Here is a 22,824-nt window from a genome sequence, read left to right on the forward strand (position 1 = left end):
CCCAGTCTTTAGTCTGTAGCCTTTTACATTCAGCCCTTCTCTGTGCCTGATATCTTAGAGTCTGGATCTTGCTCTTTTTCAGTTTCTCCAGAGATTATATCTCTTGCCTCTCGATGAGTGAGATGGTGGGGGGCACCTACCTAGGAGTTTTATCCTTCCTTAAAGAATTTGTCAGGCAGCTTTTGTTCACCATTTTCAGCCCCCACCTTCGTCTACTTTTCATGATACCTGGGGTCTCCAGACCCTGTCGCAGTAGATAGGCTTGTGTTTCATGCTAGCTCTCTTCATTGGCAGGAACTTGGATTTGACCTTCTTCCCCTTTGAGAAGTCATTACTTCTTTGTCTTTCCTTTTTCTGTCTGCATGTTGTGATTTGAGTTACAGATATCTGCTACTTCCATGAAGATAGAGTTTATGGTTTTGTTTCTTAATTTCCTTGTTTGGGGATGATTTTCAGAGAAGGAATGAGATTGTCATAATGACTAACTGTGGATGTGTGTTAGCTGATAATTTTTAAAATTAAAATATTTCTGTATCTGCAATTTTCAAAACAATAAAGATGAAACTTATTTTCTTTTACCAGCTAAAAAAAAGACCCACAGTCATCTCAGCTTTGGGGTTATATTAATATGTATGCATGAATGAATATATTCAAATATATATGTGCATGTGTACAACTGATAGTGTAATATAATCATCGGAAAACTTTTCCTCAACATTTTGATTATTTTTCTATAATTTTTAGCATCTTTCTTTATAAGGTGAATTTTTAGCTTAATATTGTGGTGTTGTTTACTTCTTACACAATTGGCATTCCTGCTTGGGGCTTCCCTCCCACTATATTTATAACTTAGTAGTGTAATAATGGTATAATGATACATCATTGTAGGCAATACTACATTGTTTTTCATGTCTTCATCTACCTTCTCATTCGCATTCCTGAAGTAGATAAGGTGTTAACACCCAAGGGAAGCTGTTAGCTTTTATTAGGCTATTTTCTAAAAAGTTTTAGCTAATTGTTTTTGGAGTTTGGCTTGCCTTTTCCCGTGTAAAGAATATTTAAATGAAAATTTGTATTGTCTGCACAGGCTTTTCATATGTCAACATTTTGATTAATGTCAATGAATGTGTCAGTTAATTATGAATCTTAGCTAAGGCACTGGACATGAAGGGCAGATGGCCAGTGTATCCAGAAATTCTCAAACTGTTTGTGATAGAGGACCAGATTGTTTTGTTTGTTCATCTATGGCAAACAGATACTTTTATAAAATACAAAATCATGTGCATGAATATAGCAATAAAAAATTGCTATAAATTTTTAAAAATGCTTACTCCCAATTTTTGTATTTTTGTTGCAAATGAAAAACAAACAGTTTCATGGAATGCATTAGCATACAGACTACATTTTGATCACAGGCATAGGAAAAAAATTGGGAAGAGCGTTTCTTCCCAAATTTTTGACGTGTGAAAAACTTGCCTACCATTCTTATGCTTCTCTTTCTGGGCCTTTTGCTCACTTCCTGCTGATTTTATTCTTTCCCAAGCCCAGAGGGTCTCTTTGCCCTCCTAACTGCTCATTAGCTTCTAGTTTTGAAGAATTATGCAGAGTAGTAATAATCACAGGCGCTGTTTATTGCACATGTATTGTAAGAAGAGTGCAGTGTCAGATGCTGGGATTACAGTGGCATACACATCAGAAATGGCGCTGCCTTTGGAATGTAAGAGTCTGTTGCCAAGAAAGAAAATATATGTATGTATATGTTTGCCCATGTATGTGAATGTATGTGAATATGTAATGAATTTCTCACAATCCAGTGAGGGTAGAGGATATTGTTCCCATTTATGAGTGGTAAATTTTGAATTTCAGCCTAGTCTTACTTTAAAGCTCATACTTTTTCCACTAAGCATTTTGGGGAGTATGCTGAATTATCCTATTTATGTGGCACATGCCCAGCCAATCCTGCAGTGCTGTACATCAGCAGTTTGGAAAAAACCATCTGAGATGCAAATAACATGTAAGTCCCTTCTTCTTCCTTTCTAGAAGTATTTTCATTTAAAAGAAAAGGTACCTTTAAACATATTTAATGCTGATGTAAAAACTAGTAGAATTTTATTTCATTTTGTAGAGTGGAATAAAAAATTTACTCAGTGTGGTGCAAGATACTCTTGGCAAGGGTAGAGAGGTGGTTACTACCACTTGGTGTTTTTGCATCTCCACCAAGTTTATTCAACCTGACAAGCGAACTAGTTTTCCCACTCTCATATAAGGGTTGCTTTTCTGAGCTTTGACTTATTTTACTAATGACTGCAATGAGACTTGCCCTGGGGCACAGCCATTTGTTAGAAGACCTGGCTCCCCACCTCCAGTCTGCCACTGACTTGCCTCAAGTCTGTGCTCAGATGCCACTTTTTCATGGAGGCCGGGCCTGACCCCTTATTTAAAAATACAAACTGCCTGTACTCACCATCCTCCTCATCCTACTCTATTTTATCTCTCAAATTGCTTATCACTTACTAACATATCATTAGTTCACGTATGTATTTTGTTTGTTAATTATTGTCTTCTCCCTTCACTAAAATTTAAGCTTTATTCCTTCCAAGAGCTGGATTTTTATTCTCTTTTTTCTTAGATGTTGCAAGAACTCAACACATGTTGCAGAAAGGACTGCCATTGACCTGCAGTCTACAGTGTTTCTGCTTCTCCCATGCTGCCCTTGTCTATATCAAAAGATCTAAGTCTCAAGATTTGAGCTTTTACTCAGTATCAATAAAATGGCTTTCTCTGTTATACCCTGAGCCCCTCCCCCTACTTTCTTACTCCTTTCTGTTTCTCATTGTCTTCATTTGTATGACAAAGGCATAATGAATGTCAGAAGTAGTTTTAGGTGCTGGGGATATGGAAGTGAGTAAGATAAATGAGGTTTCTGAATCATGGTGCTTATGTTCTAGTTGGGGCAGACTAAGCCATAAAATTAACAAATAATTGAATAAAATAAGGATAACATGATATTGATAATTTATGATACTTCCAGGGAATCAGCGTTAGTTAGGTCGAGAAATTTCTCTCTGAGTAGGGGATACTTGAGGTTAGCTCTTCCTGCTTTCTTCTCTGCATTCTCTGTATTCTTTTTAGCTATACCTGTGATCCATCTGCAGCATTCTGGGGGAATGAAGTTGTTAGAGAAACACAGCTAACAGTAGCAGGTAGTATTATCCCCAATCCTTTTTGAAGATCAGAGGCAAATAATCCCTTACTATTCCTATTACTGCCACACTGAAAAGAAGTTTCATAAACAGTGTGGGAGGGGGGTGGGTGTTGGCGGGAGATAGGTGGTTGCAGTAAAGTGGATGAGGTCTTTATGTTTATCTTAGAGTTAGTTTATTAAAGTTAACTTATTTTATAAACACGGCCGCCAGTACCTCTTCTGCAATAAATTAAAATTCTCCTTTCTGTGTCTTAATCTCTTCTGTGATTGATCCATAAAACTGTGTTCAAGTGAAGAGCTAAGGGCCATTACTGTTACCTGTAAAATGCTTTAAACCTTACTCAGTCATTCATATACACAAAGATACACACAACTGGTAGACACTATCTGTCGAAAGTATTCTTTGGAGTTAGCATACAAAGATGCCAACGTTATAGCACCAAGAAAGTTTGAATTGGAGATATTAAGTAAACTGTGAGTTGTACAAATTTGCATTCTCAAATTTATTCTTATTAAAATTCATTTTGTAGCAGAATGTTTTTTAGGGCTTTATAATGGAAGAATTATTCTAAAAATTAATAGCTTGCTCTTCTCTTTGGAGAGATGGCTGCTTCCACTTTTTAGCTGTAGGCTTTGAATTCCTCTGGACCACAGAAGTTTCTAAAACCTTGGCATCCAGGGCTTTGGACTATAAAATTTCATTGGAAACAAATAATGGAAAACAGGATTTTAAAAAAATCAGCTGTTTTCTTTAAAATTACTTTGAGTCATTGTTTTTCAATATTATTAAATTAGTAATGGTTTTAGTGTTTTACGTCTTTCATACTGAGAATTGTTTTTAAATGGATTAAATCCATTTAATCTGCTTAAATATATTTGCATCAATTATGCATTAAATATCTTTAATTTTTTTAATTTCAGACTTTTAACATTTAATTTTCCTGATATAACTTCAGTTTTGTGATTATACTATATATAAACCTGAAGAGTTACATAAGGCCTATACTTTCATGCATTTAAGAGTGAGCCTTTAACTCACTCCTAGAGCTGTAGGAAAATGAAATTTCTATATTCTTATAAAGTCAGTGTCTTGAGATGATGTAGACAGTACATTTGGAAATAATTAAAATTTGTTCTTTATTAAAAAGCTCTATCTAAATCTGGACCTTTTCTTCTCAAATAAATTTAGATTAATCCTAAAATGAAAAATGAACCTCTAAAGCCCTTTATATAAAGAAAACCGCTGAGATTATAGTTACTTCACAAAGCTGAATGAAAAGTGACATGGGGTAATTAACATTCCTTTAAATATTTAGCTGATATATGAACTAGGAAGTGAAATATATGTCTCAATACTTAAATATTTTTCTACTTGAAAAAGGGAATAAGTAATATTATTAAAACTTAGATTATGAGATACTATAGAAACAAATTCCCTGGAATTGTTGGTGCTTTTATATTGCAATTATTTTGTTTAGAATTATACATCAGAAGAAAACAACTATTAATACCTTTTCTATGGCTTAACCTTTGTTAAGCCATACTGGTTTATACATAATGGTTTATACTGGTTCCCTGTCTTTAAAATAAGAGGCCTATTCTCGGTGGTCTCTGAGCCAATGAATTCCTTCCAGTCTTTGAACTTATAAATTTACTAGTCAAGGCTTGAAAATTCCAAGTATTTTTTTTGGGGCGGGGGGTGGTAATGAGGGGAAGGTGGGAGGAGAACTATTTTAGAGTGAGAAAACAGCCTATTCAAAAATAATGTTCAAATCAATATAAAATTCTCAGGCTTTTTTTTCCCCCCTACCAAGAGTATTGCTTTTACCTTGGAGATGAAAGACCTTTTTCTTAAATTTGTTCATAAATTAATGAATTTTCAGGCTACATGGCAAGACATTGGAATAACGGGTAGATTGGGGAATTCAAAACATGATGTTTTGTTGAATAGACTTTCTGCTTGGGGATGCACAGTAACAGGGGAATCCTGCAGAATTGCCGAATCTATTATTCCTACCCTACAGCAGAGATTTCCTCTTTCAAGAGCTCAAAGCCCTAAGGATCTTTGAGGTTCTAGGTGCTGTAGGTCTGAGAGTTGGAAGGGATCTTCAGGATCACAGAAGTTCCACGTCTTATCCTGTAGCATCCTTGAGATACGGCTATCTAGCCTTTGCTTCACTCTTGAAAGATGTAGAGAGCTCATGTTTTTACCATACATCCCATTCTACTCTATGATTGTTCTTTTTTTTTGGAGACAGAGTCTTGCTCTGTCACCCAGGCTGGAGTGCAGTGGTGCAATCTCGGCTCACTGCAACCTCCACCTCCTGGATTCAAGCAATTCTCCTGCCTCAGCCTCCTGAGTAGCTGGGATTACAGGCACGTGCCACCACGCCCAGCTAATTTTTATATTTTTAGTAGAGACAGGGTTTCACCATGTTGGTCAGGCTGGTCTCAAACTCCTGACGTCGTGATCCACCCACCTCGGCCTCCCAAAGTGCTGGGATTACAGGCGTGAGCCACCACACCCGGCCAAAATTGTTCTTTTTGAAGGATCTTTCTTATGCTGAGTTTCTACCTCTCTATTGTCTATGTATCATTTCTAGAACAGCACAGAAAAAGCCAAATCTCTCTTTTATGTGGAAGTCTTTTAGTTGGATTGGAGATCTCCTATGGTCATTTAACTCTCTGCTGTTACCTCTGTTGTCTCAGTTCTCATGTACTTATTTACGGAGGTCTAAGTGTTTAAGGTAAAACTTTTACATAAAATATAGTCTCCAGTGTAATCCAGATACTTCCTCTGGGGCTCAACTGAAAAGACAATGAATACTCCAAGTCTAGATTAAAAACAAGTAGCATTGGCCTTATTCAGAGGACGTATGTTCACTTCCATTGTGGTGTCTCCCTAAGGGATTTTTAGGACTAATTTTAATAATAAGTAATTTTTACCTTACCTGATAACTTTAAGAGCTCAGTGCCCTGTAAACTGTAGTTCTATCTTTGAAATAGCAAAGTGTTTTCCTTTTTGTTCTCCAATTTAGACAAGCCTCAATTAATTCAGCTCCCTCATCATAAGATGTATTTCCATCTCCTTAACCTTTGTGGTTACTGTCACATGGGTCATCTCCAGTTAGTTAATGATGGTCTCTTCAAATTTGACAAAATACTCTAAATGTAGTGGGACCAATTTGGCACAGAGTGAAACGATTCCTTGTTCTGTTCTCACACAGTCCTTGTATTATCATAGCCTAAGATGGTAATAATAATATTTTTAGCAGACTCATCACTGTTGACTTGTTAAAGCCTGTGGTCAACTAAGCATCTCCTGGGCTTCTTAGAAATGTTGAATAACTGGTAGTCAGTTAGCTACATGTTCTATTGGTAGGATAACCTGGCCTTCCCATCTTCTGGGACTTCTACACTCCTTTTTTTTTTAGGATTTGTCCTTATCCTTCTGAGGAAACTAGACTTACTCTGAACAGCTTTTTGGTGGTCTTCATTTGTTTAGCTGTAGAGATGGCATGTGCAAAAGGAACAACTAGGTATTTCAGTTTGAAAAAGTCACATTTTTGGAAGCAAAGATATTATTTTCATTTTTATGTAAATACCTTGGAAGTATATCACACGTGCAGAAAAGTACACAAGTTAAGTGTAGCTGGTGAGACAGGAGAGTCCCTGACTCCCTCGCAGGACTTGCGATGAGGGGTGGCTCCTTTGCAGCCGAGCTCAAACCACTTGTGGGAGGGGGAGCACGCAGGTGAGCAGGTGCAGGACCTGGGGCAAGTGCCTTTAGGTGCTGGCAGGACCAAACCCAGTAACCCGGCCCGTGGTAGCAATCAGTGGTTGCCCGCAACTTCTGGAGCCCCAGAGGTTGTGTGTTACAAACAATGCCCTTTTAGTTGTTGCCTTTCACAGAGAGCTAAGCCTTAACCAGCTCAGTGGAGAGTCAGGGTGACATATACCCTGCCCTCTTGGTACCCGGGATCTTGTCTGGCATCCAGGAAGAATCAGTTCACACGGACTTGAAGGATGTTGAATGCAGAGGTTTTATTGACTGATGGAGGTGGCTGTCAGTGGAAAAGGAGCTAGAGCGGGGATGGTGCGGGAAGAAAGTAGTCTTTCCTTGAAGCCTGGCTGACTCCAGCCGGGTCGTCTCCGAAGTCGTGTGGTCTGACATTAAGCCGCGTCTAGCCTTAGTCTCTGATGCGCAGTTGCTTCTCCTCTCGATGTTCAGCCGCTTGTCTCTCTGCCAGCTGAGCTCTGAGGTTTATAGGAGCACAAGATACGGAGGCTGGGTGGGCCAAAAGTAGCATTTGAGCTGGAAAACGGATAACTTTTCATTTAGGGCTGCAGATTCCAGGCTCGAGGGTGGGTTCTTTGCCAGGGAGCTGCCCTCTTCTATCCAGTATTTCCCTGCCTCCTGTCGGTATCGCTAACATACAGATCAAGAAATAGAACATTGCCCTAGAAGCCGCTTCATGCCTCTTTCCACTCACCACCCTTCCCCCTCACAAGGAGTAACCAGTCTCGTGACTTCTACATTGTGAATTAATTATGCCTCTTTTTGAACTTGTTATGCATGTAATCATACAAAAGGTGCTTGTTTTGTATTTGGCTCTTTTTATGCAATTTCATGTTGCGAGATTTACTCATGTTGTCGCATAAACTTGTAGTTTTGTTCATTCTTGCTGTATAGTATTCCATTGCATGGACATACTGTAGTTTATACATTCTACTGGTTACGAATATTTGAGCTATTTCCAGATTTTTAGGTATTAAAAATAATCCTGCTATGAATATTCTGTGTGTCGTTTGGTTAGGTATATATTCATAGCAGGATTTGATATATACCTAGATTTCTGTTAGATGTATACCCAGAAGTGGAATTGCTGAGTTACGTGTGATGTTCATTCAGCTTTATGGCATGTTTATGTTCAGTTACTGCCAGTTTTCCAAAGTGATTGTATACATTTACACTTTTACCCTTAGTGTACTAGAATTCTAGTTGCTTTGTATTCTCACAATCCTTACCCTAACCCCAGTCAATTTGGACAAGATCAATATCTTCACAATAGTGAGCTTTTCAATCTATGATAGTCTTCTTTAATTTTTCCTAATATTTTATAATTTTAAATCATAAATGTTTTGCATATTTTCGTTAGACTCATTCATAAGTATTTGATTTTATGCTATTGTAAATGTTACAATTTTTTTTTAATTTTTTTTAATCTTTAACTGGTTTTCTTTAGTTATTGGTTTGCCTTATTTACTAAGATACTTCTATACTGTGATTTGGTGGTGCCTATTCTCAAATGCTTTTTCTGCATCCATTGTGATGATCATTTGATCTTTATCCTTTTTTCTATATTAATTTATGAATAACTTTGGTTGATTTTTGACTTTTAAACAACTCTTGCATGACTGTAATAATTTCCACTTGGTTATCATGTATTATTCCTTATAGACATCACTGAATTTGATTTACAAATGTTTAAGATTTTTACCTACATATGTAGATTTTTACCTACATATCCATGAGAAAGAGAGAGACTGGTATATTATTTTCTTGTAATATCATTGTAAGGATATTGGTATCAAATTTATGCTATCTTTTTTAAAAAAAGCTGAGAGAATTTTTCTCTTTTTCTAGTCTCTAGAAGTATTTATATAAAAGATTGGCATTATTTGTTCCTTAAATATTAGGAAGATTTTACCTGTGATGTCATCTGAGCTTGGAATTTTCCTTTTGAAGAAACATTTGGAAGGTTTTGAAACAATAAATTCAATTTCATTCTTGTTGTTTTTGTATTAATCATATTTTGTATTTTTACTGTCCATTTTGTTAAGTTGTATTTTTCGAAGAATTCGTTCATTTTATAAAAATTGTTAAATTTATAGGTCCAAGGTTTTTAGAATATTCTCTTCAGTATCTGTAGGATCTATAATGGTTTTGCTTGCCTTTGTTCCTTCCTGATATTGGAAATTTATTTTATTTTTCTTGATTGGTTCTGCTATGAATTTACTAGTTTTGTCAAGCTTTTCATAAAACCAACTTTGATTTTTATTTGTTGTTTTTTTATTTCATTGTTCTTTGCTCTTTATTTTCTTCACTGTGTCTTTGGATTTCATTAGCTGTTTTTTTTTCTAGCTTTTTGATCAATTTTTTTTACTTGTTAATATGTGCATTAAAGACCATAACTGACACATTTGGCACTGATTTACCTGCATTCCACACATTTTTGCTATTTTAATTACTATAAGTATTTTCTCATTGCCTTTATTTTTCATCTATGGATTTTTCAGTACTGTATTTCCTAATTTCCAAACAGCTGGGCATTTTTGAGATATTTTTCTGTGGTTGAGTCTACTGTGATAAGAGAACATATTTTAAATGATTTCAGACCTTTGAAATTTGGTACATGTTCCGTGTACACTTATAAAGTATTTTCTAATCTTTTTGGTTACACTATTTGTGTGTGTGTGTGTGCAAATATAATACAAATAAGTTAGGCTACATTTGTTACTTGTGTCAGTCAGATGATTTATATCTTCTTCAATTTTTTGTTTCCTATCAAGTCTCCCAATTCATGTTTTTAAAATATTTTGTAAAGATCTGTTCATTTTGACAGTATATGTATTAAAGTTATATTATTGGGTACGTACATATTTAACATTGTTATCTTTCTGTTAGATTGAGCCTTTTATCATGATTGAATATCCCACTTTATCTTTATTAATACTTCTTTCCTTGAAGTCTCCTTTATCTGATACTAGGATTAGTATGGCCATACCAACTTTCTTTTGATAGAATCATAGATTTTTAGATCTGGAAGTAAATATATGTATGGACTAATTCTCCCTCATTTTATATGTAATTAAAGGTTTATAATTCTATTGAACTTGCCAGGTGTTACTTTCAACCCAGCATAAAAACTCCGGGTCCCATTCTAGTTCTGCTGAATTCTTTGGAAACATACTGTAGTTAATTCAAACAGCCTCAGCCCATGTTCTTCTACTAGGCTTTTCTCCTGAAGTTTACACTTGGTTGATCTATTTTAGGAAGGTGAAGGCGTGTTCTGAAGCCAGTTAGGGCTGGTTCATAATAAACTGTATATTCATTACTGCCTTTTCTGGCTTGATTCTTTCCTTTCAGGTGTCAGTGCTGCTCTGCTAGGCTTTGTTTGGGCGTCATTTTCCAAAACTCTTGTTTTTCCTTGCACTGCTCTGTGGCTGGCTACTCAGAGGCTCCTGTTCTCTGTCTGCCCCAAACAGTCTGCAGACATGCTCTGTGACCTTTTCCTTCCTGGGTGCATTGTGGGGCATCTGATTCTCATTTGGTCTTGGGTAGAGGGGAGAATGCCCCCAGGAGATTATTATAAAAGTAATTAAGTGTTATGTGCAAGTACATTTTTGTAATTCTCTATCTAATTTCCGGTGCTTCAAACTCCCTCTCTATTCTTGGCAGTAAGATCTTTTTCCACTGTTTCCAAAACCCTTAAGTCTATGATTATGAAGATTATATTTTGAAGGTTTCCCCACTTAATTCTCATTTGTGAAGCATGGGACAGACCCACTTAAGCAAAGAATTTGGGGCCTTCCATTGTCACCCCCCATGTCTCTACATTTTGACCTCTATGAGGTGCATCATACAAAAGGCCATCGAGTCTCCAGGCTCACTAATGATGATGCACCCGAGGCCCAGAATAATGGCAACTTGCCTGGGTACGTACGCTTATGTAGGGATAGAAATGGACCTGATTCCCTGCCTGATTCCTTGGTAATTGTGCTTTGTATCAAGTTATTTAATAACAAAATATTTTCTGTGTTTAAAAAAAAATCCCACCTTGGCTTTGCTGCTTATTCAGTGTCTGAACTTCGGAAAGTTAATTCACCTACCTTGGTTTTCTCATCTGTAAGATGGATTAACTGTTTTATGAGGCATTTTGAGGATAAATGAGTCAATCATACAAAACACATAGTACCTATAGTACCTGACCTATAGGTAAAATCTCATTTTGTGGATATGTGCCACCAAATTCATGAAGTTAAATTCTATAAAGAAAATTCCGTTTTGTTTTTACCTTCCATTTGACCATTGCTGTTGTGTTCCAGTAGGTAAGATTCTTCTAGTAAAAACATTAAGCCACCAGGAAACCAGTTGCATGGCTGAGAACTGTAATTCATGTAGCCCCTCTCCAAAAATCGGCTTTTCCTTTGCAGCACTCTCCTCACTTTGGGACCTTGCTGCCATTGCAGGCTATTTTTTCTTCTTGGACTACAGGCATCTTGCTTGGGCCCCTCCAAGTTTTCCCTTTCTTGTGATTATTGGCATAATCCCAGTTCTTGGTAGTCACAGCATTATAGTATGTGGGTTGCCAGTCTACTCCTTTAGGTATTACAAGTGGAAAATTATTGTACTTCAAACATGGTTAATGTAAATTTTCTAATGCATAAGGTAAAATTTCATGTCATCTACCCATAGTGAAGGTCTTTTTGTGCTATTAGTATTAAAGCCTATTTGGAACCATTTTTACATTTGATCATTAAAAATAACTCTTCTTCCTGTAATGCATGTGTTTTTGTTTTGCTTTCCTTTTGCAATTCATTCTCATAGGCTAGATTTAGTTTTAAAATTTTAGTAGCATTTAAATTAACTCTTTTATTTTAAAAACAGATACAATAATGTCAAAAGTGGAGAAAACATAATTATAACATTATTTTTCAATACTTTAATGATCCTAGGAGTATAAGTAATAAGACATTGCATAGCAAAATGAACACATATATTAGAGATATTTTCAAAATAATTTAAAAGCTATGTGTACCACAGTTACTTGTGCAATATAAAGGCAAGTTAAGTGTCATAATCATAAAAATATAGTAAATTTTTCCCAGTGACAGTATGAACCAGAACACATATGTGAACACCTTTTCATATCTGATCAGTTTTATTCCTGATGGCAATAAAACCATGTAAATGAAATGCAAAATGTTGACTGCAATGTAATGGTTGAAATTTTTACATGCATTAAAGAGTCAGGATAAATTTATGGTCTTACGATGGCTGTAGGTTGCATATTTTGTATGTACATTTTTGAGTGATCAATAGCACCATGGCCAAAATACCATGGGGACAAAAATCACCGTTGGTATGTACTGTGGTTTATTGACATTTTGCCCCCTCTCAGATGTGTAAAATATTAACCCTGAGACTGATTTCCTATGGCTTGTCTGTTTTTGTTCAGGGTTAGGTGTAGATATATGCCCATCATTAGCCTACTCTTTTCTTCTTTGGAATGTATAAAATGGCAATATCAATGTGGAATAGGGAGTTCAAATTGTAGTCTTTCCATATTCTGACACCATGTTTTTCACTTAAAATTTTTGGGTCAAATACATGTTTCCAAAATGTATCAAGATACTTTTTTACTTCATTTAGTTCTGAGCTCTTTTGAATCAAATTAGAGAACAGTGTCTTAGTTTCAACTCCGTGTCTTATTTTCCACAATGTCTTGGATCCCAGTGTGTGTGAGGGAGGAATGGATGTGATGCGGCAACCCCATCTTGCTGCCATTTGTTTGATATTCCCTTTGCCACTGATCAAATCCTATCTTTGGCTATTTTTTGAGTTATTTTATTTTAAATTAGGACTCTTTGGTTTTCTTCTCTCTGTGTTTCCACCTCTAGGCAGGAAGGTGTACTTTAACTTACTGCAGTTGTGAAGGATGATTATTTACCTCCATTGTAGGTGATAAAATATGCTTTTACAAACTGAACTTGAGAAAAAAGCAGATAACTGATAGATGCCTGCTTTTAAGTACAAATATACTATAAAGAAAACTCTTTAGAATACATTACTTTTTATAAACATGGTTAAAATCAACAGATTTCATCTACAGAGCTAGGTAATATATCAAAAAACTCAATGGAAGTTTATAGAAATTAATTAAATTGAACTCTTTTTATAAGCAGACTTTTTACAAGGAATAAGTAATACTTAATATTTCTGTCAGAAGTCCTGGGTAGATTTGAAGAAATATGTTGCTTGCGGCATGGCCATAACAAAAAAGATTTAATTCCCAAATATTGCTGGGGGAGAGCTGTATTGTCCAGTGGCCATTACATAGTTTTCTCTATGCTAGGATCCTCCCTTTTTGAAATCTGGCCTATTATACTTAGCTCATCTTTTACAGCACAATTACTTCGGGTTGGCAAAGACCTCTGGTTAAAGAAACTGAATAATGAGAGTTGTGTGTCTTTCTTACCTGATTATACTCCCACTGCTTATATCTTTGAGATCTCTATCTGTGCCACAGAGTCAGGCATTTAAAGTTTCCTAGTAAATCATTGGTGTTTGCACCTATAAACTCAATATTAGAAGTAAACAAAACTCCTTTTATTTTACTTGAAATTCAATACTGTATGGAAAACTTAATTTTGAAATGTCTAAAGCCTAACTAAGGAGAATTCCTTTAGATTTTTGAAGCCTATCACTTTACCAAGTTGTATTACTGGAAAGCTATGTACTTGGGTCACATTTTAGTAGCTCTCCAAATAGATGCCTTAAAAAAGTATTGTTTAATAGTATGCCCTTACCTTTTATTGGGGGTCAGCTAAAAAGAAGACTGTATGACAACCATTTCTATTAGCTTTTATGAAATTGAAATTGAATTCCGTGGGTTATATTAGTTCTTATCCCTAATAAAGATTTGTATGGGAAAGGCTTAGAGCTGTATCCTAGAAGAATTTCCATCTTTCTTTTTTAACAAACTGGTATCTGTTCGTTTATTGGATACCAAGTGTATTATAGCTCAAAAGTTTCCCACTTTGAGGGGCTTTCTAAGACTCACAGAACCAAATTGATTATAGCTTGGGGATTATGGTAAAACCTTACTAATGTTTTTCTTCACTTCATTCATTGGTTCATGTTCTTGTCCCATCGCTATAATGGTTCACTTTCATAGCTATCCTGGAAATAGGCAGTACGTAAGTAACTGAATGAGCTAGATTATTTAATTCTAAATTCTAGAATCAGAGTAAGCGGTTTTTAAAAGTAAGCAGTTTTTTAAAAAGCGATAGTTGAACATCTCTTTAATTACTACCCCAACTCAGTGAATTCCCCATTCAACTCTGAACACAGTTTGAGTTGCTGCCATGCTGCAGGAAATGGCAAGCGAGGCTGGAGCTCCTGCTCTGTACATCATTGCATATCTCAGAGTGAGGCTGCATGCTGAGCATGGAGATTTAAACAGGTGAAGATGTTGGTGGCTACCCATTCCATTTATATATTTTGTAGTGATAGCTATTACCATCACAGATTCTGCCTTTAGGGTTTTTTCCCTACAGCTTTGGAATCTGTTTGGACATTTATTCCTAGTTTCAGAAAGTACCCTCAAGAAGATCTTTCTTTTCCAGAGTATTCTTGGAATTACCTGAGTTGTAGGTTATAAAAATTCCCTGAGTATGTTTTTCAAACAGTTTATTTTTGCATTGCAATTTACCTTCCAGGAAAATTGATGAAATATGTATACCTTGATTCTCCGATTTAAGTTAAACAGGATAAAAATGCCAAGTATTTTTTTCCAAATAAATAGATAACATTTGTTTTCAGTGTTTAAAAATTTGATTACTAGAACATATTTTTAACAAGTCAACTTATGTCTCTTAACATTAAAATGTGTTTAACTTTTTAACATAGATTAGGTCATTAAACTTGTGTTTGTTCTACTATAGGGTCCTGGTTACTGGGTGAAGATTCATCACTTAGAATATACAGATGGAGGAATCCTGGATCCAGATGATGTCTTGGCAGATGTTGTTGAAGATAAAGACAAGGTAGATAACTCTAAAAATGTGCCTCTTTGTTTTCCTCTACAGAGCTGCATGTTTTCAAGAGACTGAAATCCTTAACAAACTCATGTGTCAATTATTATTAAAAGATACCATCTGTTCAGGTTTCACCTGGACAGCCCATAAATCAAAGTTCTTCATCAGATGTTTGGAAAAACTGTGTTAAGGTTTGGGAATCTGTTTGTGTTGGCCTAATTAGCAGACACTTCATTCCCAAGAGTTTCTGATATGTCTTAATAAATTAGTTTCATATGTGAGGCTGTTGGAATCATCATTGTCGTTGCTGGCTCTGTAGTTTATTCCTGGCCCTTGCTAAATATTCAACTAAATGCCTGAGGCGTGAATGTGTTTCAAAGTAGAGAATACAGTGGGGCAGCAAGTTTTATGAAGAATTACAGTGAAGATTTTTCTGAAAGTAGCTGGCAAACAACTATCTTGAGTGATAGTCTTATTTTCACTGCTACAGTAAAAGGCACTAAATTGAATACTCCAAAAAGTTTGAGCGTGTTCTGCCACTTATTTGGGAATAATCCCGTTGCAAATATCTTGTTTTAATGAGATTTTTCTTCTGAGACTATACAGAGGAAGGTGTGAAAGTATACTATTTCATTGCAATACACACGATTATTGCTGTTGAGACACGTTTAATACTACAGGTTTGGCTCCTGTCATCAATGGCTAATGTGTTTTCCAAAACCGAACTCTGTCACAGAGATCTAGCTTTCAAAGTTTCTTCTATTATACATCTTTAGTGCTGTTTGTAAAAGGCTAATTTATATTTGGAAACATGTTTCTCTGTATTTTTTCCCTGTAATCTCAGGGGTGTGTATGTGTACATTTTTGTGTTTTACCTAACTGGACTAGAATATAAATAAGTGATTTATTAAACTCAGGTGAAGTTTATATTTTTCTTTTTCTGTAAGATCTCTTCAGACTGTTCAAACTTACATTAATCTTTGCAGACATCTTATACATTTACTTTCCATATTTTATTTTGTAATTAAAACCTGTTTTGCTTTATGTTGTTATTAGCGATTTTATAGTCTATTTAGGGAGATAACTAACTAAGTTTTATAGTCTATCTAGGGAAATAACTAGCTATCTGGATAAACCTAGTTATCTCCCTAAATAGATTGTAAGCTCCTAGTGGACATGGACTGGGAGATTTTTATTTGTGTGTTTTTGTTAGTAGTATCTGGTATAATATCTTACACAAACTTGATTCCCAAAAATACTGAATTAATGAGTGAAAAAGACAGCTTTACTTTCTACACTTGACTCTTGCTGTATGTAATTTTGATATATACTTCCTGTTTATTTAGTTGGTCTCAGGGTAAATAAAAGGGTAACTAATGTATTATTAACCTTCAGAACCCTGAAGAAGGGTTTTTACTTCTTTCACCCTGTTTCACTTTCTGCTTCTTCCCTAGGGATCATCTTCTTCCTTTGAAATAATCCAGATATTTTAATTGTTTATTAATGTAGAAGGCAGTTCCTGTCTTAAATTTCACTGATGTCCAGAGCATTAAAATGAAGGTCCAAAAGATGGCAAGTTTAGGAAGGACCAGAAAAAAATGTCTTACCCCAGCTTCATCCAATACCTCATTACTAGAAGGATAAGTCCATGAACAGTGCCCAGGGAGGTAATTTGTCCTATAGAGCTCTCACATTTAGAGCATTCTTTTAAACTATCTCAGCAATGCAGTTTATAACCATAATCCACTTACTACACACAGAAACAGCTTTATTATATGTAATCTCTGTTTTAATGGGACTCTACCACCATTACTAAATAAGGTAAAAAAGTGAGATAATCAGTTAAAATCCTAGCAGAGGATTAGTACTGCTTGGGTTCGGCTTTAACAAGTCTGTTAATGTACTTCAATATTTCTACATGATGCCTAATTGGTATTGTTCTGCAGAGTTTATGAGAATTTATACTTTTGATGTTGCTAGAAAAAATTGTGTTGCCATTTCTTCTTCTTAAAAAATACGTAAGTGGCACGGTGGCTCATGCCTGTAATCCTAGCACTTTGGGAGGTTAAGGTGGGTGGATCACGAGGTCAGGAGATCAGGATCATCCTGGCTAACACGGTGAAACCCCATCTGTACTAAAAATACAAAAAAATTACACAGGAGTGGTGGCATGCACCTGTAATCCCAGCTACTCAGGAGGCTGAGGCACGAGAATCAATTGAACCCAGGAGGCAGAGGTTGCAGTGAGCCAAGATCACACCAGTGCAGGCCAGCCTGGGTGACAGAGCAAGACTCCATCTCAAAAAAAAAAAAAAAAAAGGTGAAAAAAAGAATTTCTTATTTTTCTGACAACCTTGGTAATCTTAAGATTTCTTTATAGTCCATATGTCTAGTGTGGAAAGAAGGCCCTGCCAAATTTCATTTTACCTTACTTTTTGGCAGTTTAGATTAAGGAGTAACTATAAGTGATGCTTTGTGGATGCTTACTGACATATCAATCTCACCCAGGATCCTTTGAGGCGGTATTGAGCTTAGACAAAATAACAGTTCACCTGTTTGCAAATTGGCTACCTAATAATCTTTGGCATTTAAAATGTGGATAGAGAACAAGTCCAAAGAGGCACGGATAGATGCACATAATCATTGTGCTAACCCCAAAATATCTCACCTCCTAGGAAAGACTCTCACTCCAGGTGAGAAGTGGCATTAAGGAACTGTTGGTCTATTGCAGCATATCAGGCAGGAAAAACAGAAACTTAGAAAGCAGGGGAGGCTGGGCCATTTAGTATATGGTAACACCATCCCATACACTTCAGTAAAGGTAGAAACTAGAGGTTAAATGATATTGTACTTAAAATTAGAGAAGGCTCTAACAAAGTTCAGCCAGTGTTCTTAAGAAATGACTTTTAAAACTTGTGCCTAAAGTGGTTTGTCTTTGGTCTTACTTCTATTATTCCTTTGGCCAACATAGTGCTTGGCGCATACATGGTGTCTGCTTGGGAGCTTTGGTTTTTTAAACTTGCTTTCCTAGTACAGCTTCCACGGGGACCAAGTCTCCACTGTGTTACACTACTTCTAGCCTATATGTGTCAAAATATTATTGGAACAGCTTTGGAATATTGCATCTTATGATAAGTATTTGTATAAAATGTTGTGCTGAAACTTAATAATTATCTGGTTGTGACAGTTATTCTCAAGATTCTTCAGTTTGTCTATCAGTCTGATGATTCAAGTTCTTTGGGATAAATATCTAAGAATTGTAATTTTACACTCATGTCTCCTCTCTGGTTGCTAAAGGCTACCAACTTAGTTCACCCAATAGTAACAACCTAATCATTGATGACTAGCAATGGCCCAGAATGTCTTTGGCCCTTATTTATTCTACTTTATTTTAAAGCAATCCTGAAGACAAGAGCTAGTGTTATCCCTATTTTTAATTTCCAGAATAATAACAGAAATTGTAAGTAACTTGCCCAAGATCACACAGGTAGTAAATGGCACAATCAGACTCTGGAACCTAGAATTTAAATTTCTGTAATCTTATTTCTTTTCTTCTCTGATGTGTCAAGCAGTTTGGCGCTTGTATCTATAATTTCTATTACGAAAATTCATCAGTCATAAATTAACATGAATTTTGCTTTTATGTAGTCACCACCATTGCTAAGAAAAGGTTGGTAATAGACCAAACTGTTGAGTGTAACAAAACAGTTGAGTATACAATTTATTATTTATAAATTAATTCAGAATTAATATGCCATACATATTTAGTATATTTCAACCCTGTTTGCCTATAGCCTGCATCTAGTTTATTGTAAAGGCTTGTCATCTCTACCTCTGTTGCTTTCTTTTGCATCCTCTTTTTTCTAGGACCCAGATTATTTGATTTAGATACAGTTTAATTTCAGTTGGACACTTTAGACTGCACTTGAAGTCTAACCACCATAGGCAATTACAAAGAAAAACAAGTTTGTATTACAGTAACTACTTTTTTGCACCAACTATAGACTGTGCTGTTTTCAGTAGGCAGAGTAATGGCTCCCCAAAAATGTCTATTCCCTAATCTCTACAACCTGTGAATATGAATGTTACATGACACAGCATCTTTGCAGATGTGCTTAAGGATCTTAAAATGGAGAGATTATTCTGGATTATTTGGATGGACCCAATGTAGTCACAAGCATCCTTATAAATGAAAGAAGAAGGCAGGAGGGTATTAGAGAGATAAATGTGAGAAAGACACACCCAGCCAATGCCAGCTGTGAAGATGGAGAAGGTGCCACCAGCGAAGAATGTAGCTGGCCTCTGACATTGGAATCAGTAAGGGAATGGATTCTCCCCTAAAGCCTCCAGAGAGAACACAGTCCTGCTGATACCTTGATTTTAGCCCAGTGAGACTTGTTTCAGATTTCTTAACTGTCAGATAATAAATTTGTGATGTTTTAAGCCATTACATTTGTGGTGACTTGCTACAGCAGCAATAGGACACTAATACATACACTGCTTCTTTTCCCATTTTAACTTTTAAGGTGATGTTAGTCTTCTCAAATTTCATATTGACTGGGCATTGAGATCCTGCAGGATGAGATAAATGCTTTGTACTTCAGATGGGTTCCTTGTTCTTTACCTTCCTCCCAAAGTCCATCACAAATGATCCTCAGTTTATTGGGTGAGCCTTCACTCTTTGAGACTTGATCTTTAAATATCTAATTATGCTGTTAACGTCTATAGTTTAGAAATTATTTCAAAGTCACAGCCAAACAGCCTTGCTCACTTATCAGTTTCTCACTGCAGTATGTAAAGGCCCTAAGAAGTCTGAAGACTGATGCTTAGTAAACCACTGCAAAGCTTAATGCTTCCTTCCTAAGTTTTAAGTGAGCATGAGAGCTTCTGAGTATTAAGCTTTTTAAAATGATTATTTTCTTTGGTAATTGCCATTATTAATTTTTGGCTGGGTTGAAGAAGACAACTGCAATATAACATGAAAACATGGCAATCTATCACATCTATTATATAAAGTGAATTACTGCCATGGTTTCATTAACTGTACAAAAGTAATACTGTATTATGTAGTAAAGTAACATGGAAAGATGCCTCTGTTCTTGACTAAATTTTGCCTATCCTAGGGGGCTAGTTTGGAGAGATGCCAGTGGTTTTCAGGGCTTCCAAGTGAATTGCCCACTGGATCACATGTGATATCTGGTATTCAAATGTTATAATTTCAGTTCAGTTTTATCTCCTATTAGTTATCAGTCCTTGGGCAAGCTTCTTCATCTCTCTGGTCTTGGTTTCCCCATTTGTAAAATGAATATAATGTTCTTACAGGGTTGGTGTAGGAAAACTAGGTAGGTAAACTATATAAAATTTTAAGTATAGTATAGCATATACTGAGAACTCAAATGCTGTTATATTAATGATACTATGGTAGTGCTATTACAGTATTTTTAATGTAGGTGTTTTGATGTTACCATTAGATGTTTTTAGGTATTTAAACATCAAATAAACTATTTTACTGTACATTTTAACTGCTTTTTAAACAAAACTTTTATGAATTGAAGTTATTAAATTGGTAAAATAGTTTTATAAGAAGATATTGAATATGACAGAACATTTGGATTAATATATTGTTATTACTTGCGAAATGAAAATGCCAGTATGATTAAACTGGAAATGAGAATCCTTTTATCAGAACATATTATTTGGTAACATAAGGAGCATTTGGAGATCTAACATGATTTTAAAATGGAGACTGGTTTGCGCAATGCTGCATGAACTAGTGACCTAAAGCCAGGCTCTTTAATCCTTAAGCCAAATTGCTTTCTGAACACTCTGTTGCCCTCTAGTGGGTCCACAGTTACCTAGAAACCAGCTCACAGGAGCTACTTCCTGAACAGGATGAAGTATTTTGTTCTACTTTATTTGAAAATAATTTTTGCTATGTTTTTTGTTACAACTCACAGACTCAGGCATGGAGAATAAAGCCAGAGTTTGCATATATTTCCCTGTGCTTTTGTGCATCTTCTAGTAAGGGCTAAAGGAAATTCCTTGCATTTATAAAAACTCCTCTTTTAAATTTATTTTTAAATTTAGACTTCTTCCCGCCTACCTGTTTGCTGGCTGAAAGATTAATGGCTGGTGGTGATGAAGTGTGTAACTTATTCAGTCTGTAGTTGGACAATCTATGAAGTATATTGTGTTTTCTGGAGAAGGAGAATGCTAAATTAAGTTAAACAGCTTTTTTTTTTTTTAAAGGTCCTGATTTATTTCATTTCTGAGCCCTCATTTTATCAGTAAGATTTCCATCGCAAGCTAAAGTACCTATTTTAAAGCCACAATTAAGAGAAAAACAAATCAGGATATGATGTGTTTTTGTTTTTCCTTCAAAAAGTCTTACTTTGGTTCATGGGAGTTGATGTTATAAAAGCACAAAAGCACATAGAAGAAGTTTGGAGAAGCTTTCAGAAATAAATGCAGAAGCTCCTGAAGAACAAATGAATTACCTTGGTCATGAAATTTTAGCTCAGAATTTTCAAGATTACTCTCCGCTTATAGAATTACAAAATTGTAGAATCATGGATCCAAACAAGACCTCAACAGTCATGTGGATTAAACTCATCATCTTTCAAAAGAGGAAATATCCTACCCAGGAAGAGGTTATAGAACACGATGTCTGTAGCTGATTTAGTTCCTGAGTCCATTTCTGCATTTCCTCTCTAGGATGCTGATAACATCTCATGCAGATCAAAACTACTCAGTTTCAAGTTGGCTTCCTCCATTGACATCCTTGTTTTTGTTGGTTAGTTTCAAGTTGGCTTCCTCCATTGACATCCTTGTTTTTGTTGGTTAGGAGCACCTTCTCCTAGTCTCCCAGACTTGAACTTGCAGTTATTTTAAAAATTTAGTTATTTAATAAAGCCAATTTGTTCTTTCCTTTATCCTTTCTCATATGTTTGTTTTTGTCTTTGAATTTCCACAGCTACCAAATTTATATCCATAATATTTCAGGCCAAGGTTACTGTAATTGACAAGAAATTGGTCGTCTTGTTTTTAGTCTCTTCCTTACCTGTCAGCTGTTTTTGTGCCTCGTATGTAGGCAGAATGGTTAAGATCTTGGATTCTGGACAAAAAAGTCAGTTCATTTCTTGGCCCTGTTATTTGTCTAGTTTTGTCCAAGTTGCTAAACCTCTTTGTGCCTTAGTTTCATCATGGATAAGTGGAACTAAAAATAGTACTAATTATGTAAGTTAATACGAAATGTTCAGGAGAGCACCTGGCCTGTAGTAAGTCATCAATTGTTATTGTAATTAACACACTATTAATAATGTAAATTACATTATTTAAAAAGTATTGCTTAAATCATATTGTTCCTTTTAGTGTATACTGCATCAAGTCCAAACTTTGTAGCCATACATTATATTTAGAGGCCTCACAATGCCTCCAAACTTTCTCTAAACCCACTTCAACCTCAGTGGTGGCGAAACTACTGTACGATTTATTATGTATCATGGACTTTCTACCTCCAAAGCTTTTTTTCTTAACGTTCCGGTTGTCTGCTATATCCTTGTCCCTATTTCCTGCCCATCGAAGATTCAGTTTATGTTGTATTTTGTATTATTCAGTATTAGCTCCATGAGGAGGGGGTCTTTGCTTTATTCACTGCTGTATTCCCAGTGCCTGCAGCAGTGCCTGGCATTTCCTAGCTGTTCAAATAATTACAGTCAATGAATGAACGTATGCTTTGAGGTTTTGAATAAGCCATTCAACCACTTGTAACTCCAGTTTTTCCATTGGTAAAATGA

General features: G+C 35.7%; 1 protein-coding gene across 3 annotated transcripts in view; it reads left to right on the plus strand.

The window, feature by feature from the left end:
- The window catches only part of PARD3B (par-3 family cell polarity regulator beta), a 1,074,947-nt gene that overhangs the window by 127,514 nt on the left and 924,609 nt on the right, over window positions 1-22,824 (plus strand). For all 3 annotated transcript variants that reach the window (XM_003820781.6, XM_034954909.4, XM_008974231.5), the window contains exon 2: window positions 14,936-15,037. In XM_003820781.6, coding sequence (XP_003820829.3) covers window positions 14,936-15,037 — 102 coding nt within the window. The remainder of the gene's footprint in view (window positions 1-14,935; window positions 15,038-22,824) is intronic.

The sequence above is a fragment of the Pan paniscus genome, chromosome 13 (genome assembly GCF_029289425.2).
Source record: "Pan paniscus chromosome 13, NHGRI_mPanPan1-v2.0_pri, whole genome shotgun sequence".
NCBI lineage: Eukaryota > Metazoa > Chordata > Mammalia > Primates > Hominidae > Pan > Pan paniscus.